This window comes from Aquarana catesbeiana, linkage group LG03 (assembly GCF_042186555.1).
Source record: "Aquarana catesbeiana isolate 2022-GZ linkage group LG03, ASM4218655v1, whole genome shotgun sequence".
NCBI classification, from domain to species: Eukaryota; Metazoa; Chordata; class Amphibia; order Anura; family Ranidae; genus Aquarana; species Aquarana catesbeiana.
The window spans coordinates 716,888,209-716,913,956 of NC_133326.1; the positions used below are offsets into that span (position 1 = coordinate 716,888,209).

General features: G+C 42.8%; 1 protein-coding gene across 1 annotated transcript in view; it reads right to left on the bottom strand.

Annotated features, from left to right (window-relative positions):
- Positions 1-268: 268 nt before the first annotated feature.
- The window catches only part of LOC141134368 (uncharacterized), a 95,845-nt gene continuing 70,365 nt past the window's right edge, over positions 269-25,748 (bottom strand). The window contains exons 4-5 of the mRNA XM_073623935.1: positions 10,236-10,446; positions 269-2,056 (exon numbers count right to left, since the gene is read on the bottom strand). Coding sequence (XP_073480036.1) covers positions 477-2,056; positions 10,236-10,446 — 1,791 coding nt within the window. The 3' untranslated portion in view covers positions 269-476. The remainder of the gene's footprint in view (positions 2,057-10,235; positions 10,447-25,748) is intronic.

Below are 25,748 nucleotides of genomic sequence, written 5' to 3' on the forward strand. Positions count from 1 at the left end.
AAGACATTTATTGTGTATAAAAAAGGGAACACTCACATTTTAAGAGGATAAAAAGCGCTTTGTGATAAAAAGTGATAAAAAGTATGGATGGTGATGCAATGGCATCAGCAGAGCTCCTCCCGACGCGTTTCATCTAATAAGACATCATCTGGGGATTGTTTGATCATTCCATTATAGAGCATAGATACAAATTCCTTTATATACTTATGAGGTCACTGTATTGAGTATAACCTTATTTTGTTGTGGTTTATTCCACCGATATCACATTAGCGCGGTACTTTATTATATATATAGTTTACCAGGTCACAGTGGCCATGTGAGTGACAGAGGGAGAAATCTTACTTATATTTATTTATAGTAAAAAAAAAAACATGCAGGCTATCGACTGAAGCCCCACCCACTGCTTTATCCTATTAACTGAATATTCCATCAATCTCATCCCTCCTCCCTATATCACCTGACTCTGGGCGGAGTTCTCACATCTCCTGATTCCCCCCACATATCTTTATACAACCTTCTGGTACCCATATCCCAGCATAGAGGGGCTCAGTGAAGGTGGTGAAGGTGATGGTGCAGAGGTGTTGGATCGGGTCACACAGATCATAAAAGGAGATCCGCCCGGCCTCATAATCCAGATATATCCTGACTCTGTTACTGGAGATATTGATGGGTAAGGTGTTGTTTTCCCTGTTATGTCTCACTGAATACTGATTGTTATCCATGACCAAACACCAAGATTTGTTATTATTTCCAATTACTGACTCCAATCCTCTCCTGTCTATGCTGGGGTAACACATCCCGACTCTCCAGCTATCTGATCCCCCAACATCCACATCCCAGTAATGTCTCCCTGAGTAGAAACTCTGAATGCTCAACACCTGAGGAAAATATGGAAATCTCTCTGGTGTTTCTGGACGATTTTGGTTTATATTTGACCAGGATACAGTTTTCCTGTCATCTGATATCTGTAGATAATAACCAGCTGTGTTTACATCCAGTAATAATCCTTCGGCTTTCTGCATATAGAAGTCTACATTTACCTCAGTTATTATATCAGATAATGTGTGTAATGTGTGTGATATCCCATCCACATCCAGACCCCCTCCATCATGGAGGAGTTCCTCATGTCTCTCTCTGTCCTCATTATCTCCATCCTCAGTATCACACAAGTCACCTGTGTCTGATTCCTGTAAGACAGTCAGTGGATCCGTCATGTTACACAGCTCCTCAATGTGACGTATCTTCCTGGACAGCTCCTCCTTCTTTATTTCCAGATCCCAGATCGAGATGGAGACCTTCTCTGCCCGCCCGGAGATTTCCCTCAGGACTCTCTTCTCCAGGTCTTTCAGACGTCTCCTGAGATCTCTAAACAGGGCAGTGACTCTCTCAGTGTCACCAGCTTCTTTTTCTTCTACTTTCCTCCTGTGTTCTTGAAGACTGTGGACTCTTCCCTCCATCTCCTCTTTCTTTGTGAGAAGTTTCTGCAGAACATTCTTCAGTGTCTCCTTCTTATTCTCAGAAGCCTCATCCAGTGACTCCATCTCATGTCCTTTATGTTCTCTAAACATACAATACACACAGATACAGGTATCATCCTCAGTGCAGTAATACTCCAGGATCTTCTTATGGACGGAGCATTTCCTGCTCTCCATGGACAAGGTGGGGTCAGTTATGATGTGTTCTGGGGACTTTTTGTGGACTCTCAGGTGTTTATCACACAGAGAAACCTCACAGAGCAGACAGGCTCTAACAGCAGGTGCAGGAAAGTCCACACAGTGAGTACAGAAGACCCCGGACTCCTCCCGATCTGGCTGAGCAGACAGGAAATTCTCCACTATGTTACGTAGTGTTATGTTCCTCTGCAATGCAGGCCGATCCTGAGACTTCACTCTGCATTCAGGACAGGAATATCCTCCAGACACCTCCTGTGTATCCAGCACACGATCAATACAGACATGGCAGAAGTTGTGTCCACATCTCAGTGTTACAGGATCTGTATAAATGTTCAGACAGACGGAACATTCCAACTCAGCTCTCAGATCAGCAGATGTCTTTGCTGACAGCAGAAGAAGGAAGTAATACTTACACAGGGTGAGGCTGAGCTGGATCAGTGAAATTTGACACGGAGATCAGAGTACGGAGGAGGGAGTCATTGTTTTTTTACAGTACTAATGATAATCCTACCTCCCAATATTAGAGGAGACAGTGGTTAGGATGGCTGTAGAGAAGAAACGAGACTTACTAAGTGCACTGAGGTATAGAGTCTGAGCCTAGTACCACCATTTGGGATGGTTGGGGGTTCTGGTTTAGTGAAAGTAAGTGAGAGAAATATGTAGCTTGATACTGCTGATTTTTTCTTAACCTCATAGCTTCATCTTTTACTTACTGACAGGGGCATTGCTAGGATCCAAAACCATCCAGGGTACCCATTGGTACACTTGGCGTGAAAAGTTACAAAGTTCTGCAGTGAACACGGCTTGTTTCCCTTTCATTGGCTCTCTCCCTTTTTTCTATTGGTCTCTCTTCTCTCCTAGAACCATAATTATTTCTCCCCCAGAGACAGTCTGTCTTCCTGCTGTTTGGCCTTTAGTATCAGACTGGAAGCTTCTAATGCCCCTAACACCAAATGACATTGTATCCCTTTGTAACTGATGTATGCTTCCCTGATGAAAAGGAGGCTCGAGAACAATATATGCTGGTCGTTGATTTATTTAACTGCTTGCTGCCCAACGTACGTACAGTACATATACATTGTGGGCAGTAAGTGGTAATACCAGGATCATGGCTGCAGCTTCAGTTATGATCCAGTTGCCATTTTTTAGAGCCAGCGATTGGGTTTCCTGTAAAAGTGATCCAAGTGGCTTTACAGCTGCCCGATCACTTTTACTGTGCTTGAAAGGGGCCCCTATTCCACCACTGCCTGCCGCCTTTCCTGGACTCTCCTGTTCTGGGCCAGTCTGGGACCGCAGTAAACGGTCAGGTCAGTTGCCCACATAGTAGATGGAGGAACTGAAGCTGAAAGAGATGAGAACTGCATCACTTACAGTTTCAGAGCTTTCTTTTCCTGGCTGTTATAGCCATGAAAGCATCTGGTTAAAGACATTCTGTGTTTGATCAGCTGCCTTGAAGGCATGGGAGATATCAGGGGTCTAATAAACACCTGATGTCTCAATTAAGAGTACCTATCACTGCCCAAATCAATCACAATGGGGTCTCTTTCACCCCTCTGATGGCAATAAAGTTAAAGGTAAAAAGTTAAAAATAAAGATAAAAAAAATAAAGCACCCCCATCCCCCCGTGCTCAGAAACAAATGTAAATGCACATGCAGGTCTAATTGCACTACACATGTGAGATATTGTCACCAGAGTGAAAGCAATAAATCTAGTCTCATAGATCACGTTCAGCTCTAAAATGAATACCTGTAAAGGCTTTTAAAGCATCATCTATGAATAATTTAGGTACCATAGCGTATGGCCATTTCAAAAACGCAATTTAAAATCTTGAAATGTTTGCTATCTATTTAGCCAACATCATATTTTATATTTTACCAAAAAACTGGTAATTACAGTATATTATGTGGACAAAAATTCATTCAAGTGTATTTTTTTCGCAAAAATTTACATTGGACAAACAGCTGCAGAAATATTGCGTGACATAAATAAAATTGCAAATACCCTAACTTTTTTCTCCAGGGCCTCGGCTTTCAGAAAGTATATAATGTACAGTGGTTCTAAGTAATTTTTCTAGTAAAAAATGCTGATTTTAACGTGCATGTGTAAAATTTAAAAATTGCAGTGCTAAGAAAACATGTCCAGTTAACCAGTGGTGGGCCATATGTAGACTTAGTAATGACAAAGCTATATATAATATATTCCGTCACCATGTAACTACAGTAATGAAAAAAGTATAGTAGGAAGAATACAAAACTCAGCAGTTTCAACATAGAGATAGGCTGAACACCCCCCTGTTCGGTTTGTGCCAGAACTTCTGAACAGGGGAAAACTCACAAACTCCATTGAACTCTATGAGAGCCGAACATGAAAAAGCAAAAGACCCCATTTTGAAGGCTTATATGCAAGTTATTAGCCATAAACAGGGTATGGGGGACATGTATCAATGCAATTTTTTTTTAAGATGATCTTTTGTAAAGGTATAGATTGTGGATTACCTGTTGTCCTTATCTTGTTATTTCTTCTTCTATTTCTCTGTGGTTTGGAGTCTGAGGAGCGGTAGGACATCTCTTGAGTTGTCCATCTAGAAGGAGCAGTGTTATGGTTACTGGGCTTCACTTATACTGGGAAAGGTGGGAAGGGGGGGGTGGGTGAGGGCCCACTGGGAACAGGTCTGCATGACGTCAGGGGTATGGGTCTGATGGACCTTTGGGAAGTGGTAATGTTATTCCTTCCAGTTGAATACCCTGTGGTGATTATAATCATCCAGGTCTCTCTTCAATTTGTGCAATTTGTACTTTTCCATTTATATTGACAACTTTTTGCAACCCCTAGCCCAACAACGACCAGCTTATATCCGAGATGGTATCCATCTTTTAGATAACTTAAAGCTCTACCCCTGGGAAAACACCTACCTATGGGTCTCCTTGGATATTGCCTCTCTCTACACCTTAATTCGAGTGGCAGAATATTTCCTTTTACAAAGATCCCCTCATCAACAGGAAGCAGGCTCAATTCATCAGAGATGGAACTCTCTTCTGTCTCAGATATAATTATTTCCAATTTGTGACAAAGTTCTATCTCCAAACTCAGGGCACAGCTATGGGGGCAAATTTTGCCTCTAGTTATGCCAACTTAGCTATGGGCTATTGGGAAAACAACTAAGTCTGGAACAACAACCCCTACACCCAAAATATAATCTATTACAGGCAATATATTTATGATAGTATCATAATTTGGGATGGACCAAGATCGCTTGTGGAGTTCTTTGTTTCATACTGTAATTCCAACCAATTAGGTCTATCATTCACATACTGTATGTCTGTGATTTGGACAGTTTGGCCTTCCTGGACTCAGAGCTCTGTCACACAGAAACAGCCATATATGCCAGACATGACATCAAATCCATGTCAGGCAAATTCCTACCTCCACTTTCAGAGCTAGCACCACCCGAGGGGGACAGCCAATATACCAAAAAGCCAATTTTGCAGACTCCAACACAATTGCAAACGCGATGAGGACTACGATCTTCACGGAAACCTGTTGAAACAAAAGTTTGAAGAAGAAGGATACCCCCCCAACATTGATAGAGGAGTTTTGAATTTTACCCTCATGGTCACAACATACAGTCCACTAATATGAAGTCCAGAACCGAGACTACCCCTCAGCCTTTAAGGTTCACAACACAATTCCATATCCAACATAGAAAAATGTAACATATCTTCAAAAACATTGGAGTATACTCCAGGAAGATCCCAATCTAAATTCCTCAATCATGGATGAACCTAAGACCTCATATAGACGGGGGGCCCACAATATAAAAATCAGAATCGCCCCAAGCAAACCTAAAACCAAAAAGCCCTCTGCGTGTCCAACCCTTACTTTCTTATCAATCAAAGGGATGTTCCAGTGCTGAAGGGGTAATTGACTCACCTGTAAAAATGTTCAGCATGACCAGAAAGAATTTTCTACAAAAGGCAAGACTTACAATCTTCATGACTTCTACAATTGTTCTACAGAATATGCCATATACTGCCTATACTGCCCATTTGACCTACTATATGTAGGTCGAATTATTAGAACTGTCAGAAAGAGGTTTGGCGAACACAGACGGTCAGTAGAGGAAGGAAAAGACAAACTCAGTGTCCCAAAACATTTCTGAGAATTTCAACAAAAATTATCCATTGGCCTCCTAGTCTGGGCCATAGAAAGTATACCCAGGAATCTCTCCAAATCTGAGCGTTTCTGGCGCTTTTGCACCAGAGAAACATATTGGATATACTGTATACCTTGGGTACCATGGCCCCGGTAGGGCCTCAAGGAGGACCTGGAAGCCCACTCAGTCATATAATTTATTATTGGCAATATACCACCATTGGTTCACCTCATTGCTTTAGCTTACATTAGTATAGTATCCATAAAAATAGTTTATCTATCTACAGTATCATGTATAACAACATCCCATAATGGAGATATTGTTCCACCTCTATTCAAGATTTATATAACATATAATAATGTATATATACATATTATCTTTCAAAATATATATCAATTTTTAAATTTCACTTCCAACAGGACCCTCATAGTAATATACTGAAACAGATTCTCCCTTGTAAGTTAATTGTTATAAATGTCCCATTCTAGTACACTCCTTGTTTCAGTGTTTGTCTTACATGAAAAATTCAAACCAGTAGATGGCCCCTTTTAAATAAAAAATTTCCCCATAGGTACCGTATATACTCGAGTATAAGTCGATCCGAGTATAAGTCGAGGCCCCTAATTTACCACAAAAAACTGGGAAAAAATTATTCACCCGAGTATAAGACGAGGGTGAGAAATGTAGCAGCTACTATAAGTGGAAAAAGAGGGTCAACAATGCCCATCTGCAGCTGCATGCCTCCCCATGTCCTGTGCAGCCTACCTGTATCCTGTGCATGTGTCCTGTGTCCTGTACATGTGTCCTGTACATGTGCATGTGTCCTGTACATGTGCATGTGTCCTGTGTCCTGTACATGTGCATGTGTCCTGTACATTTGCATGTGTCCTGTGTCCTGTACATGTGTATCTGTCCTGTGCATGTGTCCTGTACATGTGTCCTGTACATGTGTATGTGTCCTGTACATGTGTATGTGTGCTGTACATGTGTATGTGTCCTGTGCATGTGTCCTGTACATGTGTCCTGTACATGTGTATGTGTCCTGTACATGTGTATGTGTCCTGTGCATGTGTCCTGTACATGTGTCCTGTACATGTGTATGTGTCCTGTAGCTGTGTAGGTGTCCTGTACATGTGTCCTGTACATGTGTCCTGTACATGTGTATGTGTCCCTGTGTCCTGTACATGTGTCCTGTACATGTGTATGTGTCCCTGTGTCCTGTACATGTGTATGTGTCCCTGTGTCCTGTGCATGTGTCCTCTGTGCATGTGTCCTGTGTCCTGTACATGTGTATATGTCCCTGTGTCCTGTGCATGTGTCCTATGTCCCTGTGCAGCCTACCTGTGTCCTGTGCAACCTCCCTGTGGCGATCTCCATCCTCCCTGTGGCGATCTCCATCCTCTGATCAGTGTGTGATAATACACTTCAGCGGCCATTCCACTGTTCAAAAGCCGCACCTCCTCCTCGTCTGTGATAGGCAGAACACTCAGCAGTCAGCGGTCAGGCTATCATGGACATTCTCTCATTCTTATACCACGGACGAGGATGAGAGAATGTCTGTGATAGGCTGTACACTGACTGCTGGGAAATGGAGTGTTCAGCCTATCACAGACGAGGAGGAGGCGCGGCTTTTGAAAGCTGGAATAGCCTCCGAACGGTATTATCACACGCCGGCGGCCGTCTGCCTGCATGACACGCTGATCATGCAGACAGACAGCGGTGACTCGAGTACAAGTCGAGGGGGGCATTTTCAGCCCAAAAAAAAGGGCTGAAAAATTCGACTTATACTCGAGTATATATGGTATCATGTATCAAATATATCCCCTCATAGGCACAACTTACCTATTTAACACAAATCCAGTTCAATTTTCTCTTTTTTTATTTTAATTAATTTTTTTATGTTTATTTTTATTTAAATTTTTCCTATTTTTATTATTCTTCAGTTGTCTTTTATCCAAATTTTCCCACGCTCTTTATCAGTTTGTTGCTTGTTCTGCGCTATGGCACACAATAACCCGCACAGCATGTTGGGTATTGTATATAAAAAAATGTGAAAGAAACCTCGCTGTCTTAAACAAAAAATAGTAGCTGCCAGCACATCAGATAGTCTGTGAAAAAGTAAACCAAATAAAATAGTATAGTGCAGCGCTAAAAAAAACAGTGAAGATATCCCAATGAGAAATGGGGGTATATATAAATGCAAATACAATAATATTATTTTTTTTTTAAATCAGAAAATTCTTTATTGAGCCACAAAAGACAAGTTACATAGTAGACGGTCAAGCTTTAAATATGACACCAAATATGTTGTGAACTCATATCATTCAATGCTTTCTTGACCATGTGTATTCAATGTAAATAAAGATTGTTACAGCAGTGGCATCAAATAGGTTTTACATTTATATAACAACAAACCGTATTGCGTAAGATAACAAGAATTCTCCCACCCAACACAGCTACCAGATGACAAACTGGTCATCTAACCATAAACCTTGCTCCTGGTCTGCACAATTAGGTTCAGTCTCCCGGATACACAGCATAGATACACCAATTACCGCCTCTGTCAAACAAGCAGTATACACTTAAACTTGAAATATTCTGTGCACAATTAATTGTGGGGGTGCCAATCCCGGGGAGTCCAACCAAGGTTGCCATATAGAATTCAATTTTCGAGATGCATTTCTATGCTGATATGTTAGATGTTCTCTGATAAGGATATAATTTACCTGTTCTATCCATTGTTTTTTGGTTGGAACATTTACAGATAGCCAGAATCTGGCCACCAACTTACGGGCCAGATATAATAATCTGATTATTGCTATATTATTAGGAGGGGGGTATATTTCTTCATCAATTGCTCCCAAAATACATATCAGGGGATCCAAGGGGACCCTAATTTGAAATACTGATGAAATTGTATCGGTAACATCGCCCCAATAACGGTGTAATTTGGGGCAGCGCCACGTTAAATGAATCAGTGACCCCTCTTCTCCACACCGTTTAGGGCACAAGGGAGAATCCCTTCTGCCCCATCTATGTAATTGTATTGGCGTACGATAAGCTCTGTGTAGCAAGAATAAATGCGAAAGTCTATGTGTTTGTGATACAGAAGTTAATGGCCCTGTCTGAAGGCATGTGTCCCAGATATCTTCGCTCACCTCTCCCAGGTCCTCTATCCATCTACGTCTGCATGGTAAATTTGCAGTGTCTTGTATAGCAGAGAGCAAATGTGAGTAAATGTGAGATATAAGACCCTTTTTTTCCTGACCATAGAAAATGTCATTTATTAGGGGATGGGTAACAAGTACAAGAGCAGCTGACCGGCTTTGAATCTGAAGGGCATGGCGTAACTGAAGATATCGGTAAAATTTATGTCTGGGAAGCCCAAATTCCGATTGCAACTCCATAAAAGGTTTTAAAATATTTTGGTGAAATAATTGAGAAATATTATGAATTCCGGCATTCCTCCACAATTGGAAACCCTCCAGTTTATAGACTTCTGCTAGGTTCGGATTGTTCCATAGAGGGGTCTCTGCTAGGAAGCCCAGAACTTGTAATTTAGATTTGACCGTAGACCATAATTTTTTGAGAAGAACTATGGTGGGGGCCGTTTGTGGCAGGTGTAACAATCCCGCCTCCAAAATTGCCAGCACCGATGTATTTAATGTTCCAGTTCGCAGCATGCTTTCAACCGAGTCAAAATCGTTTAGCAATCCAAGACCACTCAAATGTTGCAATTGAGAGGCATAAAAATATAGTTTAGGGTTGGGAACCGCAGCTCCACCCCGATCTTTACCATACTGCAAGGTGGAAAGACTTATTCTAGCAACTTTTTTCCTCCAAATTAGGGATCTAAACAATGTCTCAATACGATTAAACCACTGACGGGGTATCCATTGTGGAGAACTGTGCATAATGTATAGAAGCTGAGGTCCCCAGACCATTTTGATTAAATTTATTCTACCAATTACTGATAAGGGGAGCTTACACCAAGTATTGCATGTCATTTGAAGTCTTTTGAAAAGAGGTAGTAGATTATCTTTTAAGTTTTTTTTGGATTGACTGACACATGTATTCCTAGATATTTAAATGAGGAGACCACTTTAAGCGGTCTTGCACTAACCGGCAGATCAACCATTGGCTCATCTACCGGAAGAATGACGGATTTACTCCAATTAATGGAGAATCCCGACAGTGAACCAAAATGTTGTATTATCTCCCACATTCGTAAGTGAAGCCTCCACATCCCCTAAGTAAAGTAAAGTGTCGTCCGCATAAAGAGAGATCTTATCAGAAATTGGGCCTCTGACAAAGCCCACAATAGACTGTGAAGATCTTACCTCCTCTGCCAGTGGTTCAAGGGCCAGTGCGAATAGCAGGGGTGAGAGTGGGCACCCCTGCCTCGTACCTCTAAAAAGAGGAAATGAATCTGAGAGATCACCATTTACGCGGATCCTGGCTGTGGGGGCCGAATACAGCAGCTTAACCCATTGAATAAAATTATCTCCTAAACCAAAACGTTTCAAGGTTTCCCATAGGTACGGCCATTCAACGCTGTCGAAAGCCTTGGCAGCATCCAATGATAGTATTGCTCTTTTGCCAGGATTGTCGACAGGGATCTGGAGATTAAGAAAAAGTCTTCTTATATTAAGGGCTGTGGATCTCGACGGGATAAACCCGGATTGGTCCCTATGTACCACTTTGTGTATGACTTTAGCAAGTCTTGTGGCCAGCACCCTTGCCAACAATTTAACATCAGTTGTCAATAAAGATATGGGCCTATACGAGTCAGGTAGATGGGCCTCTTTACCAGGTTTAAGGAGAAGAACAATAATTGCTTCATTCATGGATTGGGGTAATCTTCCTATTTTTTTGGCATCTTCAAATACTTCCTTTAGGTGTACTATTAGAGTTTCAGAGTAGCGCTTATAAACCTCCGCCGGCAAGCCATCCGATCCCGGAGACTTACCAGGAGAGGAAAGCGTCAACGCCTCCAGGAGCTCCTCAACCCCAAGGGGAGCGTTCAACTGTGCTACGTCCTGAGGCGGGAGCTGCGGTAATTGGCAGTGATCTAGAAAAGAATTAGTTTCCAACAGGGTAGGATTGACTTTCGTGGAGTACACATCAGCATAGAAATCCCTGAACGTGGATAATATCTCAGTATGGGAAGAAACCAGAGTGCCCGATGAGCTCATGATTGATTCTATGTGGGATGATCCCTTTTGGGAGCGTATCATCATAGCAAGCATATGCCCTGTGGTTTCTCCCTCCTCAAAATATTTTTGTTGAAGAAAAAACCTTTTCTTTTCCGCAGTGGTTAATATCAGATGGTTGGCCATATGCTGAGCCTCAAGAAAAGACCTCTCGGTGCTCTCCGAGGGGGATTCGATAAAAGCCGATTCAGTCCTCTTAACCTCTTTCAACACCGTTTGTTCTCAGTTCTTGGTCTCGGTCTTAATGGTGTTAATAGATCTGATAAATTGGCCTCTCAGAAATGCTTTTAATGTGTCCCAAAAAATTCCCGGGCTAGAAGAAGGTTTGTTAAACCTAATGAAAGATTCTAAGTTATCAAAAATGGGGTCAGGCGCAGGAAACAATGACAACCAAAAAGGGTTGAGTTTCCAGTAGTTCCTCTTTAGAACACCCGATGTGGAAATCTCTATGCATAGGGGAGAATGATCAGAGACAGTTCGTACATCATATTTTGTAGAAGTTACTAATGGGAGCATCAAATCATTACCCAGACCGAGATCAATCCTGGAGAGACCTTTATGTGTAGCAGAGAAGCATGAATAACATTTTGTCTGCGCATGACTCATCCTCCATACATCCCTCAATCCTAGTTCCGCAATGAGGCGGGCAAAGGACGTTTGTCCTCCCCTCACCCCACCCAAAGGGAACTTTGCGGTCATTTTGTCCAGCTCTGCATCTAAATAGTTGTTAAAATCCCCAACAATAATTGCTGGTATCCCCGGGTGTTGTGAGAGGAAGGAGGCCAACGTCTTAACAACCTCTATCGAAAAGGGAGGTGGTATATATATATTTCCAATAATACATTGTAACCCATCTAATGAACATACCAGAAAAACATAGCGACCGTGAGGGTCAACAATCGATAATGTATGAGTAAAACTTATATTTTTGCCTATCAGAATACTGACACCTCTAGCATATGAAGAGAAGACAGAGTGAAACTGAACGGTAAATAATTTTGTAGAGAATGGGGATTCCTGAGCAGGTAACATATGTGTCTCCTGAAGACACACTACTGAGGATTCCATGCGTTGAAGCATATGCAATACAGCTAGGCGTTTCACCCTGTCTCCCAGGCCCCTAACATTCCAACTAGTAAGCATTATCTGTTTAGCCATAAAGCATTAAAACGTAAATAAATGAGGGTAAGTCATATAGGACACATAGAGAATGCTCCAGAGAGCCGCCATTATTATGTCGAACAAGACCATAGAAATTAGGCAGTCCTTGGTGTAGCTTCCTCAGGCCAGGTAAAAATCGTTGAGGCAGTACCAGGACCAATGAAGTAACTGTGTCTCTGGGGACAAAAATCAAAAAGAAAACAACAGAATAAAACAGAAACTGTAGCGTCCACGAAGGACCCGCAACTGGGGGGCTAAATTCAGTAGCCGGCTTTGAAGAGCCAAAAGGCAACAGGCCTTGATTTACTTGCGTTGACTTAGCTACCATCAGTAAACTGTCCGTGCGGTATCCTCCGCCTTGAAGCAAATATTGCCATCTTGTGACTAGAACTATTATGAACGGATAATAATTGCACCATCATTGCTTTACTAAAAGAAATTTTCCTCTCAGAGTATAGGGAAGGGTATTGATCTTCAGGTAATTCTGCGGCTTCTGCCCAGATCTTCTCGTAAGGATTTTTCCTCTCTGTCCAGCCATTGCACCGCCATCGCGGGCCTCTCAAAAAAATGCACCTCGTCCCTGGCTACTACACGAAGACGAGCCGGATAAAGCATAGAATATTGTAATTCCAGAGAGCGGAGTCTCTTTTTAATATCATTGAACTGGGCCCTCTGCTTTTGTACATCAGCCGAGAAGTCTGGAAACAGTGATATTTTGGAATTTTCAATCACCAGGGCATCTCCCAGAGTGCGGGCTTTTGATAGAATTATGTCTCTGTCTCTGTAATGAAGCATTTTGAAAAGAAATGCTCTAGGAGGATTGCCTGGGGGCAAGGGCCTAGATGGAACCCTATGCGCCCGCTCCACTGCAAACATGGGGGAGAACGAGTCTTTCCCAAATTTATCCAGCAGCCATTTTTCAATAAAATCGACCGGGTTCCTGCCCTCCATTTTTTCAGGGATGCCAATAGCTCTGACGGTATTTCTGCGTAGCCTGTTTTCTAAATCATCGAGTTTCGCAGCATGTTTAGCTACCATTATTTGTTGAGCATGTGTGTCCCTTTGCATGGGGGCCCAGTCATCTTCTATGATGCTAATACGTCCCTCAATAGCAGAGGTCCGATCCCTTAATTTTTGCATATCCTGACGCAGGAAAGATATCTCTGTCTTCATCCCCTTAACCTCTGATGCAAGTGCCGTGATAGAGAGATTACATGAAGTGACAGCGGAGAAGATATCTCTCAATGTGGGTTCCTGTTCAGGCGAACTCGCGGTTTGGGCCTTGTGTGATCTTTGGGGCATAGGTAAATTACTCACAGTGTCCCAGGGCAGCAGAGCAGCGTGCGGATCCTCCAGGGGAACAGTGTCATCTGCCTCCGATTGCGAACCGCTTTGTCTCTCCGCTCCATTGCCATTCGTTTCTGGTAAGTCCCATGTTTCAGACTGAGGGAAAAGCTTCTGCACGGCCTCCCTGTGTTTCGCTGCAGCCGACTTGAATGCCGCGCCGCCATCTTGGGCCTCGTGGTCCGGAGCGGAGCGGACTGTAGAGCCATCTGGGGTGTTTAGCAGCCATGCTGGTATATCTCTGTGAGCGGGCGATCGTAGCTGGTGCACCGGGGGGTAGTCTGATGCAAGGTTCGGTCTGTCAGCAAAGATTTGCAGGATTTTTGTGCGGATTTTCGGCGGAGCTCACAAGATGTGCGACTGACTACATCCGCTGCCAAGCCACGCCCCCCACTACAATAATATTATTAAACCACAATATTGTTGAAGTGTAGATCAACAGTGATAGTGTATATAAAGTGCATGTAGTCCATATATGACATCAAAATAGTGACTATAAATGAATGTGAACTGGCTGTCTGTAGATAATCCACCACCGTAAGGAAAGAGACTTACCAGACAGGTTGAACCCAACAAGGCGTATGCCTGATGAAGTCAACCAAGCTTTTGGTGCAGCACACCCAAAGAGGTACAGCAACCACGACTTCTAATCTAGACTGAATCGGATGTGGATCCGTGACGATTGTGACATAGTGATAGTGAGTATCCACCATATGAATAGCAACCGGAATTTGTGAGCAGTTCTTCTCAGTGTGACATATGGCAAAAGGAGAAAAAATTGGGCCACATAGTGTGATTACTACCCTGACAACTGAGATTAAAGGGGTGAAACTGGAGCTGAATCTAGTTAGACAGGATATGCAGAAACTGCGTGACCGCACTGCAGCTCTGGAGGACAGGGTGAGAAATGTGGAGGATGATGTAGTGCCATTGCAGAGAGAAGTCCGCCATATGCAATCGATTATCACTGGCCACTCAGCCCATTTGAAAGACATGGAGAACAGGCAGAGACCCAATATTCTGAAATGGGTGTCACTGGCGCAAAACCTATCCTATCAATCAATACAAAAGTGATATCTGTAGCTGCTGCATCCAAAAAATTCTCGAAAGAAAAAATTAAAAGTGCTATGTGGATGGGTGCGCTGCTCTTATTTGTGCTCTCTTTCCTATCTATGTGTTCCTATCTGTTAAACATAATCTTATTCATCATCCACCTATAAAAATTCATCATATTAAACAACAACCGTATACAAATTACGTAAATCATATAAAAGTTCGGTGATATATATCACATGATAGTAAAGTCTCTTCATATATGTTTGCAAATCTTCCGTTCAATTGCCGTGATCGGCGTGCTCTTGTGTTTGATCAATTTAAAGTGACTTAGTGCTCCACCACCACCTGTGAGATTGGCCACTCACCAGATATTCTTTAAAACTGCACCTTTGGTTCATTCATAGGGATAACCACTCCACTCAAAGGGAACTTCTCCAATAGCTATACTAGGACCTCATAAAAATGGATGAAAACGATCATCGCACAATAACGTTTAAAACCTTTATTTTATAAAACACAAAAAAAACTATGCACTCACATTTCCAAGTGCCATTGAGCCGGCACAGAGCTATTCCAGCAGTTAGGGACGGGTGGGCGCTGCGGCCCGGTTCGCCTAGTGTGTGCTGTGATGTCTCCGTATGCCGCTATCGTTCCCCCCTTGTGTCCGTTCGCGTCCTCACCAATCACGCTCGTTCCCGGTCACGTGGGTGCAAAAAACTCCCAGCAGCCTCTACGCGTTTCGCATTCCAATGTGCGTCATCAGGAAGCTTCCTGATGACGCACATTGGAATGCGAAACGCGTAGAGGCTGCTGGGAGTTTTTTGCACCCACGTGACCGGGAACGAGCGTGATTGGTGAGGACGCGAACGGACACAAGGGGGGAACGATAGCGGCATACGGAGACATCACAGCACACAGTAGGCGAACCGGGCCGCAGCGCCCACCCGTCCCTAACTGCTGGAATAGCTCTGTGCCGGCTCAATGGCACTTGGAAATGTGAGTGCATAGTTTTTTTTTTGTGTTTTATAAAATAAAGGTTTTAAACGTTATTGTGCGATGATCGTTTTCATCCATTTTTATGAGGTCCTAGTATAGCTATTGGAGAAGTTCCCTTTGAGTGGAGTGGTTATCCCTATGAATGAACCAAAGGTGCAGTTTTAAAGAATATCTGGTGAGTGGCCAATCTCACAGGTGGTGGTGGAGCACTAAGTCACTTTAAATTGATCAAACACAAGAGCACGCCGATCACGGCAATTGAACGGAAGATTTGCAAACATATATGAAGAGACTTTACTATCATGTGATATATATCACCGAACTTTTATATGATTTACGTAATTTGTATACGGTTGTTGTTTAATATGATGAATTTTTATAGGTGGATGATGAATAAGATTATGTTTAACAGATAGGAACACATAGATAGGAAAGAGAGCACAAATAAGAGCAGCGCACCCATCCACATAGCAGAGACCCAATATTGTCCGTGCGATGGGCATACCGGAGAGGGCAGAGGGGAAAAACCCTGTGGCATTTATGGAAAACTGGCTCCTTAACACATTTGGCAAAGACTCCTTCTCCCCCACCATGTTTGCTGTGCAAAGGGCTCATAGATTCCCACCCAGGCTGCCTATACCTGGAGAGCCTCCTAGGCCATTCCTATTTAAATTGCCTAATTTCAAGGACCAGGATGCCATATTATATCAGGCCAGAACCAGAGGAGCCCTTATGAAGATAGATAATGTTCGCATATCATTCTACCCTGATTTCTCTGCTGAATTACAGTTCCGTAGAGCCAAGTTTACTGAAGTAAAGAAGCGTCTCCGCAAATATGATGTTGCATATGCTATGTTGTATCCTGCCAAGCTTAGAATTGCAGCAAATGGCGAGACGCAATTTTTTAATACCCCTGCTAACGCGTCCATCTGGCTGGATCGTATGGAGCACACCCTTAAAAAAGCAAACAAGACAAGGAATTGGTCGCACACCGGAACTCCAAATTATCTCAATGTCATCTTTATTGTCAAAAAAGGGTCAGACAGATACAGGCAATGGTAAACGTTTCAAAAACGATAGCTTGCTTGTTCACAACCCTTAAAACAATTAAAAAAGCACCAGCACTCATGGCCTAATTGTGTTTTACTTTCTACTACTGCTGAGTGAGGATTTGAGCACGTTGATTTATTTTTCTCAATCCTTCCTTTAAGTCTGAGAGGAAGACATAAGTTGTTTGCACTACATTTTACCAATGACTTGTGTAGCGCTGGTAGATTTATAATTTAGTAAATTTAGTAAATTGCTCGTTAAGGGAAGTTAGATTTGCCTCTGTTCCAGCTTGGCTGACGTTGCATGTGTTTCCATACTGAGCCGGTGGGTGTCGTTGTTACTATTGGCTAGTGTTGGAAAGGCAACGTGTCAAAGCGTATGGGTGCTCTTCTGTCCTGGAGACAACTCGGTGGAGGTGGTCCTCCGAGTTGGATTCTGGGAGAGGGTATTTATGGGACAAACGCCATGTTTTAGGGTCGTTTTACAGCCACCTGCTGGCCCTCCTGGCCGACAGGTATGTGTTAGAGTGCTACCTCGTGGTCCTCCTTTCCGGAGGCCCGCGCCGCTGCGGCGCGTGGGTGGGCCCAGAAGTTTGTCTGGGGCCTACCACCGCAGCCGAGGAATGGTCCTGAGCTGTCTATCCAGAGTGAAGAAGCTGGACAACCGAGGAGATCCCAGGGGAGGACCCGTCATGGAAGGATCATGCAGAGTACTGGTCTGGAGAGGGGCCTGGTGACTCGGTTGGAGGAGATATCCTAAAGTAACTTTACAGCATAGTGTTGCCGGTTTTGGCTTAAAGGTTCAAGCACTGTGTCTGACATTCACCGCAAAACCAATACATCCTGTGGCAGACGATCGTACGGGTTCATCTCAAGCAAGTCTGTGGCAGAGACTTTTGTTCGTGCTACGTACTGGCTGCTAGGCAAGTGAGAGAGGCCTATCCAGGTGAGCAAAGAGTGTGTCCCACGAGGGGAGCGCATTCTACTGCAATATTCAACTCTAAAGGACATTTGTCAAGAATCCTACAGAAAGGTATTTGAGCTTCCCTGCAGTTTCCCTTCTGCCTCTTTCCTGCTACTTCCTTCGTTAAGCGTTCAATAAAGCATTGAAAACGTACTCAAGTGTTGGTGCTTATATCGTCTGGAGGTAAACTCAATGAAACCCTAGACCCGGTGAAACAGAGGGAAGGAGAGTGAAGGTAACAAGCCCGCTTAAATCAGCAGCTCCACCGAGAGTTAGTGCTACACTTGGATTCGCAAGTCCCTTTGAATCAGAGTTGAACTGAGATGTTGGGGCCCCCCCTAACATCGTCCTACGTGGACATGCACTATGTTACCTGGTCCTTAATTGTCTAGAGCAGGGGTCTCAAACTGGTGGCCCTCCAGCTGTTGCAAAACTACAAGTCCCACGAGGCATTGACAGCTACAAGCATGACTCCCTCAGGCAGAGGGATGATGGGACTTGTAGTTTTCACAATAGCTGGAGGGCCTCCAGTTTGAGACCCCTGGTCTAGAGGATGCAAAGACCCTTTTTCCTTTTTTCTTTCCCTTCTTGGTTACCCACTTTTTTTAAACCACTACTGACCCCTGCTGGTTGCAGGGTGGATGTTCTGTTATTTTTTTGTGTTTGTCCAACTGGAATTGCTTTTTTGTGGCAGACACTGCCACCCTTTCACCTGGACTTTTTCCGGAGAATCCTTTTGCTTACAGCTACTAAGTGGAGATGTGGGGAGTCCCCTGACGACTTTCTGCACCTGGAAATGTCCCTGCAAGTTACTTACCATATTGTTGTTCTATATCTAATGTGTGTACTTTGATCTCGTAGAATGTAAGGGACCTGGGTGATGGAGTGAAGCGGGTGGCATTTTTCTCCACGGTGAAGGCCCACAAACCTGCTGTGGTATGTTTTCAGGAAACACACTTACAATCTAACTCTATATCTACACTTAAACACCGCAGTTATCCAACCCAGATTCACTCCACCCACACAGGTTACTTGAGGGGTGTCAGCATACTCATTTTGCATGCTGTCTCCTTTCAGTTACTGCACTCCCTGGTTGATGATCAGGGACGGCACATTTTTTTTGCTATGCAAACTAGCAGGGCTGACATGTATTGTTGCAAATATCTACGTCCCTCCACCCTTCTCCTTTGACAGCCTGAAATGTCTAGCACAATTTATAGCCTCTTACTCCAACATCCCTATTTGGGTGATGAGAGATTATAACAATGTTATGGATAAACAGATGGATACATTTTCACCCAGAGCTAGTGGCAATCCTCGGTCGGGGGGTCCTACCCCCTTTGCTCGATTCCTTGCAGAAATAGGCCTGCGAGATGTGTGGAGAGACCAGAATCCTAATGTGCACTGCTTTTCCTGCTACTCAGCATTCTACAAATGCCTCTCTTGATCTATGTCTGGGCAACAATTTGGCACATCAGCTGACTGACTCCATGATGTACGCTCCACGCAACATCTCGGACAACTCCTATGTGTCCGCGTAGCGTTTTCTCCTAGCCATCAGCACAGGCTGTGGAAGGTCAACCCCTTCTGGTTCACAATTTTTCCAGAATCTGACCCCATTCCCAAAGCTCTCACAGAATTCATGCACTTTAATCAGGGCACAGCTAGATCTATGGTAGTTTGGGATGCCCTGAAGACTCATCTATGGGGCTTACTTATCACGCAGGTTACCGCTATTAAAACTAAAACCAAAGAGTGGAAGAACCTAGTAATGAGTGAGGCCGCCAGAGCAGAAGAGTCATATGTTGCTGCCCCCACCTCATAGTCTGAGCGTAGATGGCAAGAAGCGCAGGCCATGTATTAACAGGTTTCCACTACTGCAGCGGAGAACCAGAGATTCTTCCTGCAGCAAAAGTACTTTAATGAGGTGGAAAACACAGGACACTTGCTAGCAATGATAGCTAAAGCCCAGCAGAGGACGACCCATATAGAGACCATCCAAAATGTAGAGGGGGAAATGGTTGCTGACCAGACCCGAATTCTCGAAGTATTCTTATCTTTCTTACGGGGATCTGTACACATCTAAAGTGCATCCCACACAGGAGGAACTGGGTCATTTTTTGGACCAATGCTCCCTTCCACGTATATCGATGTCGGCTTCGGGTGCCGACATCACGGGCACCCTGGACAGGTAAGTGTTCTTATTTTAACCTCCCTGACGGTATTCCCGAGTCTGGCTCGGGGTGGATTTTCGGCACCAAAAGCGGTAACCCCCGAGCCACACTCAGGATCGCATAGCAGGATCCAAGTGCAGCTTACTTACCTTGTCCCCAGGATCCTGCGATGTCTCCCTGCTGTGTGTGCGAGCGGTCCTCCGCTCGATCTATCACAGAGCCAAGCTCCGTTCCCTGTGAGCGTTGCGATGCACGGGGACAGAGAACGGCGCCAAATTCAAAAAGTAAATCACACAATACGTATACAGTACACTGTAATCTTACAGGTTACAGTACTGTATCAATTTATTTCACATCCCTTTTGTCCCTAGTGGTTTGTCCAGTGCCCTGCATGCAGTTTTATATTATAAATACTAAAACAGAGAAGGGGTGACCAACTAGTTTAGGACAAGGAGCCGTGCCACGTCCAATAATCTATAGACACAAAACAAAAGGTTCCCCTAGGTGGACTTTTCCGGCGCTTGCATGAGCAGAAGAAGTTTATAAAACTCGATAATCGTTTATATATAATAAGAAACATATGATTTTATTTGTATTGAAAAAAGTACAATTGTTAAAAACAAGCAATAGATATCTAAGGTAACATAGTAAAACTATACAGTAACCATGATGAACAACACATAATGAGTCATGATGAAAAGCTCTTCTCAAGCCCGACGCATTTCGGGGTACTTAATATTTGTAAGGTCACTTAATATTTAAGTGAGTTATCCCCAATGCCCCGTTCACACGAGCAGAAATTCCGCCAGCAAAAGTTCGATGAGAGCTTTTGGTCCGAAAATGCGACCATGTGTATGCTCCATAGGACTTTTGCTGGCGGAATTCCAGCCAACAAAAGATTGAGAGCATGTTCTCAATTTTTCGGTCGGAAAAAGTTCTGATCTGAAATTCGGATCGTCTGTACCAATTCCGATGCAAAAAATTCCTACACATGCTCAGAAACAATTTGACACATGGTCTGAAGCATTGAACTTCATTTTCTCGGCTCGTCGTAGTGTTGTACGTCACCACGTTCTTGACAGTCAAAAGTTCAGCGAACATTTGTGTGACCGTGTGTATGCAAGCCAAGCTTGAGCGGAAATTCCACTAGTGTGTACGCGGCATAAGATTTGCAGGCCTACAATAATAAAACGCCAAATTTCCATGCAAAATAATTGTACCGCTTTCAGCATTAAAAATCTGAAATAATCATACCGCCAGGGAGGTTAAAAGTCAGCAGCTGCAGTATTTGTAGCTGCTGACTTTTGAAAAAAAAAAAAAAAAAAAAAAAACGGCTGCGCTCCGCTTTAATAGATATCGGGTTTGTCTACTTAAAATCCTAAACTATGTAGGAATTCAAATACATGACCTATAATCTATGGAAATTCTATAATGAATATCATAATGTGCCTAACATGCCTAAAAAGAATTATTACATTTTGGTTATATGTTTAGGGCAACCCTTTATTGCAAATCGTACCATCTATGCAGATATCCAACATGGTATGAGTATAAGATTATAACTTTATGTATTATATCTCATGAATTAGAGGGAAGTTATGATTTTTCTTGTTTAAATATACAGATTATTGTATTTAGAGACATATATATATAATATAACTGTAATTCTATATACCCATAGAGCTTCCTGTTTTTACCTAGATGTGTAGTTAATCATATATATATATGTAAACATTTATTCCTAAACAGTATAATTTGCTGCATTCACAATGCAAAATCATTCAAATGGGGTTACCAGACCTCATAAACCTTATAGATATATATTAACCACTTCAGCCCCAGACCATTTGGCTACCTAAAGACCAGAGGACTTTTTACAATTTGGCACTGCGCTGCTTTAACTGGTAATTGCGCGGTCATGCAATGCTGTACCCAAACTAAATTTGCGTCCTTTTTTCCCCACAAATAGAGCTTTCTTTTGATGGTATTTGATTGCCTCTGCGATTTTAATTTTTTGTGATATAAATGGAAAAAGACCGAACATTTTGAAAAAAAATGATATTTTCTACTTTTTGTTATGATAAAAATCCAATAAACTCAATTTTAGTCATACATTTAGTCCAAAGTGTATTCAGCCGCATGTCTTTGGTAAAAAAAAAAGAAAATAAGCGTATATCTATTGGTTTGCGCAAAAGTTATAGCGTCTACAAACAAGGGTACATTTTTTGGAATTTACACATCTTTTAGTTTATGACTGCCTATGTCATTTCTTGAGGTGCTAAAATGGCAGGGCGGTACAAAACCCCCCAAATGACCCCATTTTGGTAAGTAGACATCCCAAGGAAATTGCTGAGAGGCATGTTGAGCCCATTGAATATTTATTTTTTTGTCCCAAGTGATTGAATAATGACAAAAAAAGAGAAAAACATTTTTACAAAAAGTTGTCACTAAATGATATATTGCTCACACATGCCATAGTTATATGTTGAATTGCACACCAAAATACATTCAGCTGCTTCTCCTGAGTGCGGGGATACCACAAGGGTGGGACTTTTTGGGAGTCTAGCCGCGTACAGGGCTCCAAAAACCAAGCACCGCCTTCAGGATTTCTAAGGGCGTAAATTTTTTATTTCACTCCTCACTACCTATCACAGTTTTGAAGGCCATAAAATGCCAAGATGGCACAACCCCCCCCCCCCCCAAATAAACCCATTTTGGAAAGTAAGACACCCCAAGCTATTTGATGAGAGGCATGTTGAGTCCATGGAATATTTTGTATTTTGCCACAAGTTGCGGGAAAATGACAAACTTTTTTTTTTGCACAAAGTTGTCACTAAATGATATATTGCTCACACAGGCCATGGGCATATGTGGAATTGCACCCCAAAATACATTCTGCTGCTTCTCCTGAGTATGGGGATACCACATGTGTGGGACTTTTTGGGAGCCTAGCCGCATACGGGGCCCCGAAAACCAAGCACTGCCTTCAGGATTTCTAAGGGCGTACATTTTTTATTTTAGTCCTCACTACCTATCACAGTTTTGAAGGCCATAAAATGCCAAGATAGCACAACCCCCCCAAATGACCCAATTTTGGAAAGTAGACACCCCAAGCTATTTTCTGAGAGGCATGGTAAGTATTTTGCAGCTCTCATTTGTTTTTGAAAATGAAGAAAGAAAAGAAAAATGTATTTTTTTTCTTTTTTCAATTTTCAAAACTTTGTGACAAAAAGCGAGGTCTGCAAAGTACTCACCATACCTCTCAGCAAATAGCTTGGGGTGTCTACTTTCCAAAATGGGGTCATTTGGGGGGGTTGTGCCACCTGGGCATTCCATGGCCTCCGAAACTGTGATAGGCAGAGAAGAGTGAAATCAAAAATTTACACCCTTAGAAATCCTGAAGGCGGTGATTGGTTTTTGGGGTCCCGTACGCGGCTAGGCTCCCAAAAAGTCTCACACATGTGGTATCACCGTACTCAGGAGAAGCAACAGAATGTATTTTGGGGTGTAATTTCACATATGCCAATAGCATGTTTGAGCAATATATTATTTAGTGACAACTTTGTGCAAAAAAAAAAAAATTGTCTTTTTCCTGCAACTTGTGTCAAAATATAAAAGATTCCATGGACTCGACATGCCTCTCAGCAAATAGCTTGGGGTGTCTACTTTCCAAAAAGGGTGCCATTTGGGGGGTTTGAACTGTCCTGGCATTTTATACACAACATTTAAAAGCTTATGTCACACATTGCCCACTCTTCTAACCACTTGAAGACAAAGCCCTTTCTGACACTTTTTGTTTACATGAAAAAATATTTTTTTTTTTGCAAGAAAATTACTTTGAACCCCCAAACATTATATATTTTTTTTAAAGCAAAGGCCCTACAGATTAAAATGGTGTGTGTTTCATTTTTTTTTTCACGGTATTTGCACAGCGATTTTTCAAATGCATTTTTTTGGGAAAAAAACACACTTTTTTTAATTTTAATGCACTAAAACACTATATTGCCCAAATGTTTGATGTAATAAAAAAGATGATCTTAGGCTGAGTACATGGATACCAAACATAACATGATTTACAGAGGAGGTTGACTGCTAAAATGACTGCCCTCCATCTGAGCGACACTTGAGTTCGCCTTTCTGTGAGAGCAGGGGGGACAGGGGTGCTTTTTTTTTTATTATTTATTTTGCTTTTTTATTTTATTTTTAAACTGTTCCTTTAATTTTTTTTATCATTTTTATTGTTATCTCAGGGAATGTAAATATCCCCTATGATAGCAATGGGAGGGAATGCCCCCCTCCCCCCCACCGGCTAATTAGCCACTAGGATTGCCTTTACATGAAAGCTGACAGTTACTCTTTTGAAAAAAATTGGGGTCTATTAGACCCCAGATGTCTCCTCTGCCCTCAAAGCATCTGACCACACCAAGATCGGTGTGATAAAATGCATTCCCAATTTCCCAATGGCGCTGTTTACATCCGGCAAAATCTAAGTCATGAAATGCTCTTAGCTTCCGGTTTCTTAGGTCATAAAGATGATTGGAGCCATTCTGGTCTCTGATCGGAACCACCGGCTGCATTCCCAGATTCCCTGTTGGGACAGGAGAGCCAGAGAAAACCATGGAAGATGGTGGGGGGAGGGGGGCATTCCCTCCCACTGCTTGTAAAAGCAGTCTAGAGGCTAATTAGCTGCTAGGATTGCCTTTACATGAAAGCCAACCACTGGCTGAAAAGAATGATTACAAGATTATACCTAAACCTGCAGGCATCATTCTGGTATAACCACTCAAAGTCCAGCAACATACCAGTATGTTGCTGGTCCTTGGGCATATATTGTAATCTTTTTTTTCATGCAGCCTGTGGGCTGAACGAAAAAAAGAGATTGATCGTGGGTATGCCCACCATTAGAATACCTCCCTTCATCCACCCACTTCTAATGATGGGCATACATGCACCATTTTGTTTTTAACTGTGGTGGTGAAATCACCTCCTACAGCGCTGGAGTCACAGCTTTATGTATCGTGGGAGCAAACGCTGTTGCTGTCAAGATCAATAAATCAGTGCTGCAGCTGAATGGCCTAAAAAATATATGCCAAAACATGGGGGCATCCGCCCCAAAAGTTAGGAGCAAATTGCTCCTCCACCCCTGCTGCCCCCATGCTTCAGCATATATGCTCTTTTTTTTAACTGTGGTGGTAAAATCACCTCCTACAGCGCTGGAGTCACGGCTTTATGTATCGTGGGAGCAAACGCTGCTGCTGTCAAGATGGATAAATCTGCGTTGCAACTGAATGGCGTACCTGCTAAGCAAATGATGGTTAACAATAAAACAAAGTAAAATTACAGTACAATGCCCCGTACACGCGGTCGGATTTTCCGATGGAAAATATCCGATCGGAGCGTGTTGTCGGACATTCCGACCGTGTGTGGGCTCCATTGGACATTTTCCATCGGATTTTCCGACACACAAAGTTGGAGAGCAGGAGATAAAATTTTCCGACAACAAAATCCGTTGTCGGAAATTCCAATCGTGTGTATACAAATCCGACGGACAAAGTGCCACGCATGCTCAGAATAAATAAAGAGATGAAAGCTATTGGCCACTGCCCCGTTTATAGTCCTGACGTACGTGTTTTACGTCACCGCGTTTAGAACGATCGGATTTTCCGACAACTTTGTGCGACCGTGTGTAGACAAAACAAGTTTGAGCCAACATCCGTCAGAAAAAATCCTAGGATTTTGTTGTTGGAATGTCCGAACAAAGTCCGACCGTGTGTACGCCCTATAACAGTTATGCCCCATACACACGGTCGGATTTTCCGACGGAAAATGTGTGATAGGACCTTGTTGTCAGAAATTCCGACCGTGTGTAGGCTCCATCACACATTTTCCATCGGATTTTCCGACACACAATGTTTGAGAGCAGGCTATAAATTTCCGATCGTGTGTACACAAATCCGACACACA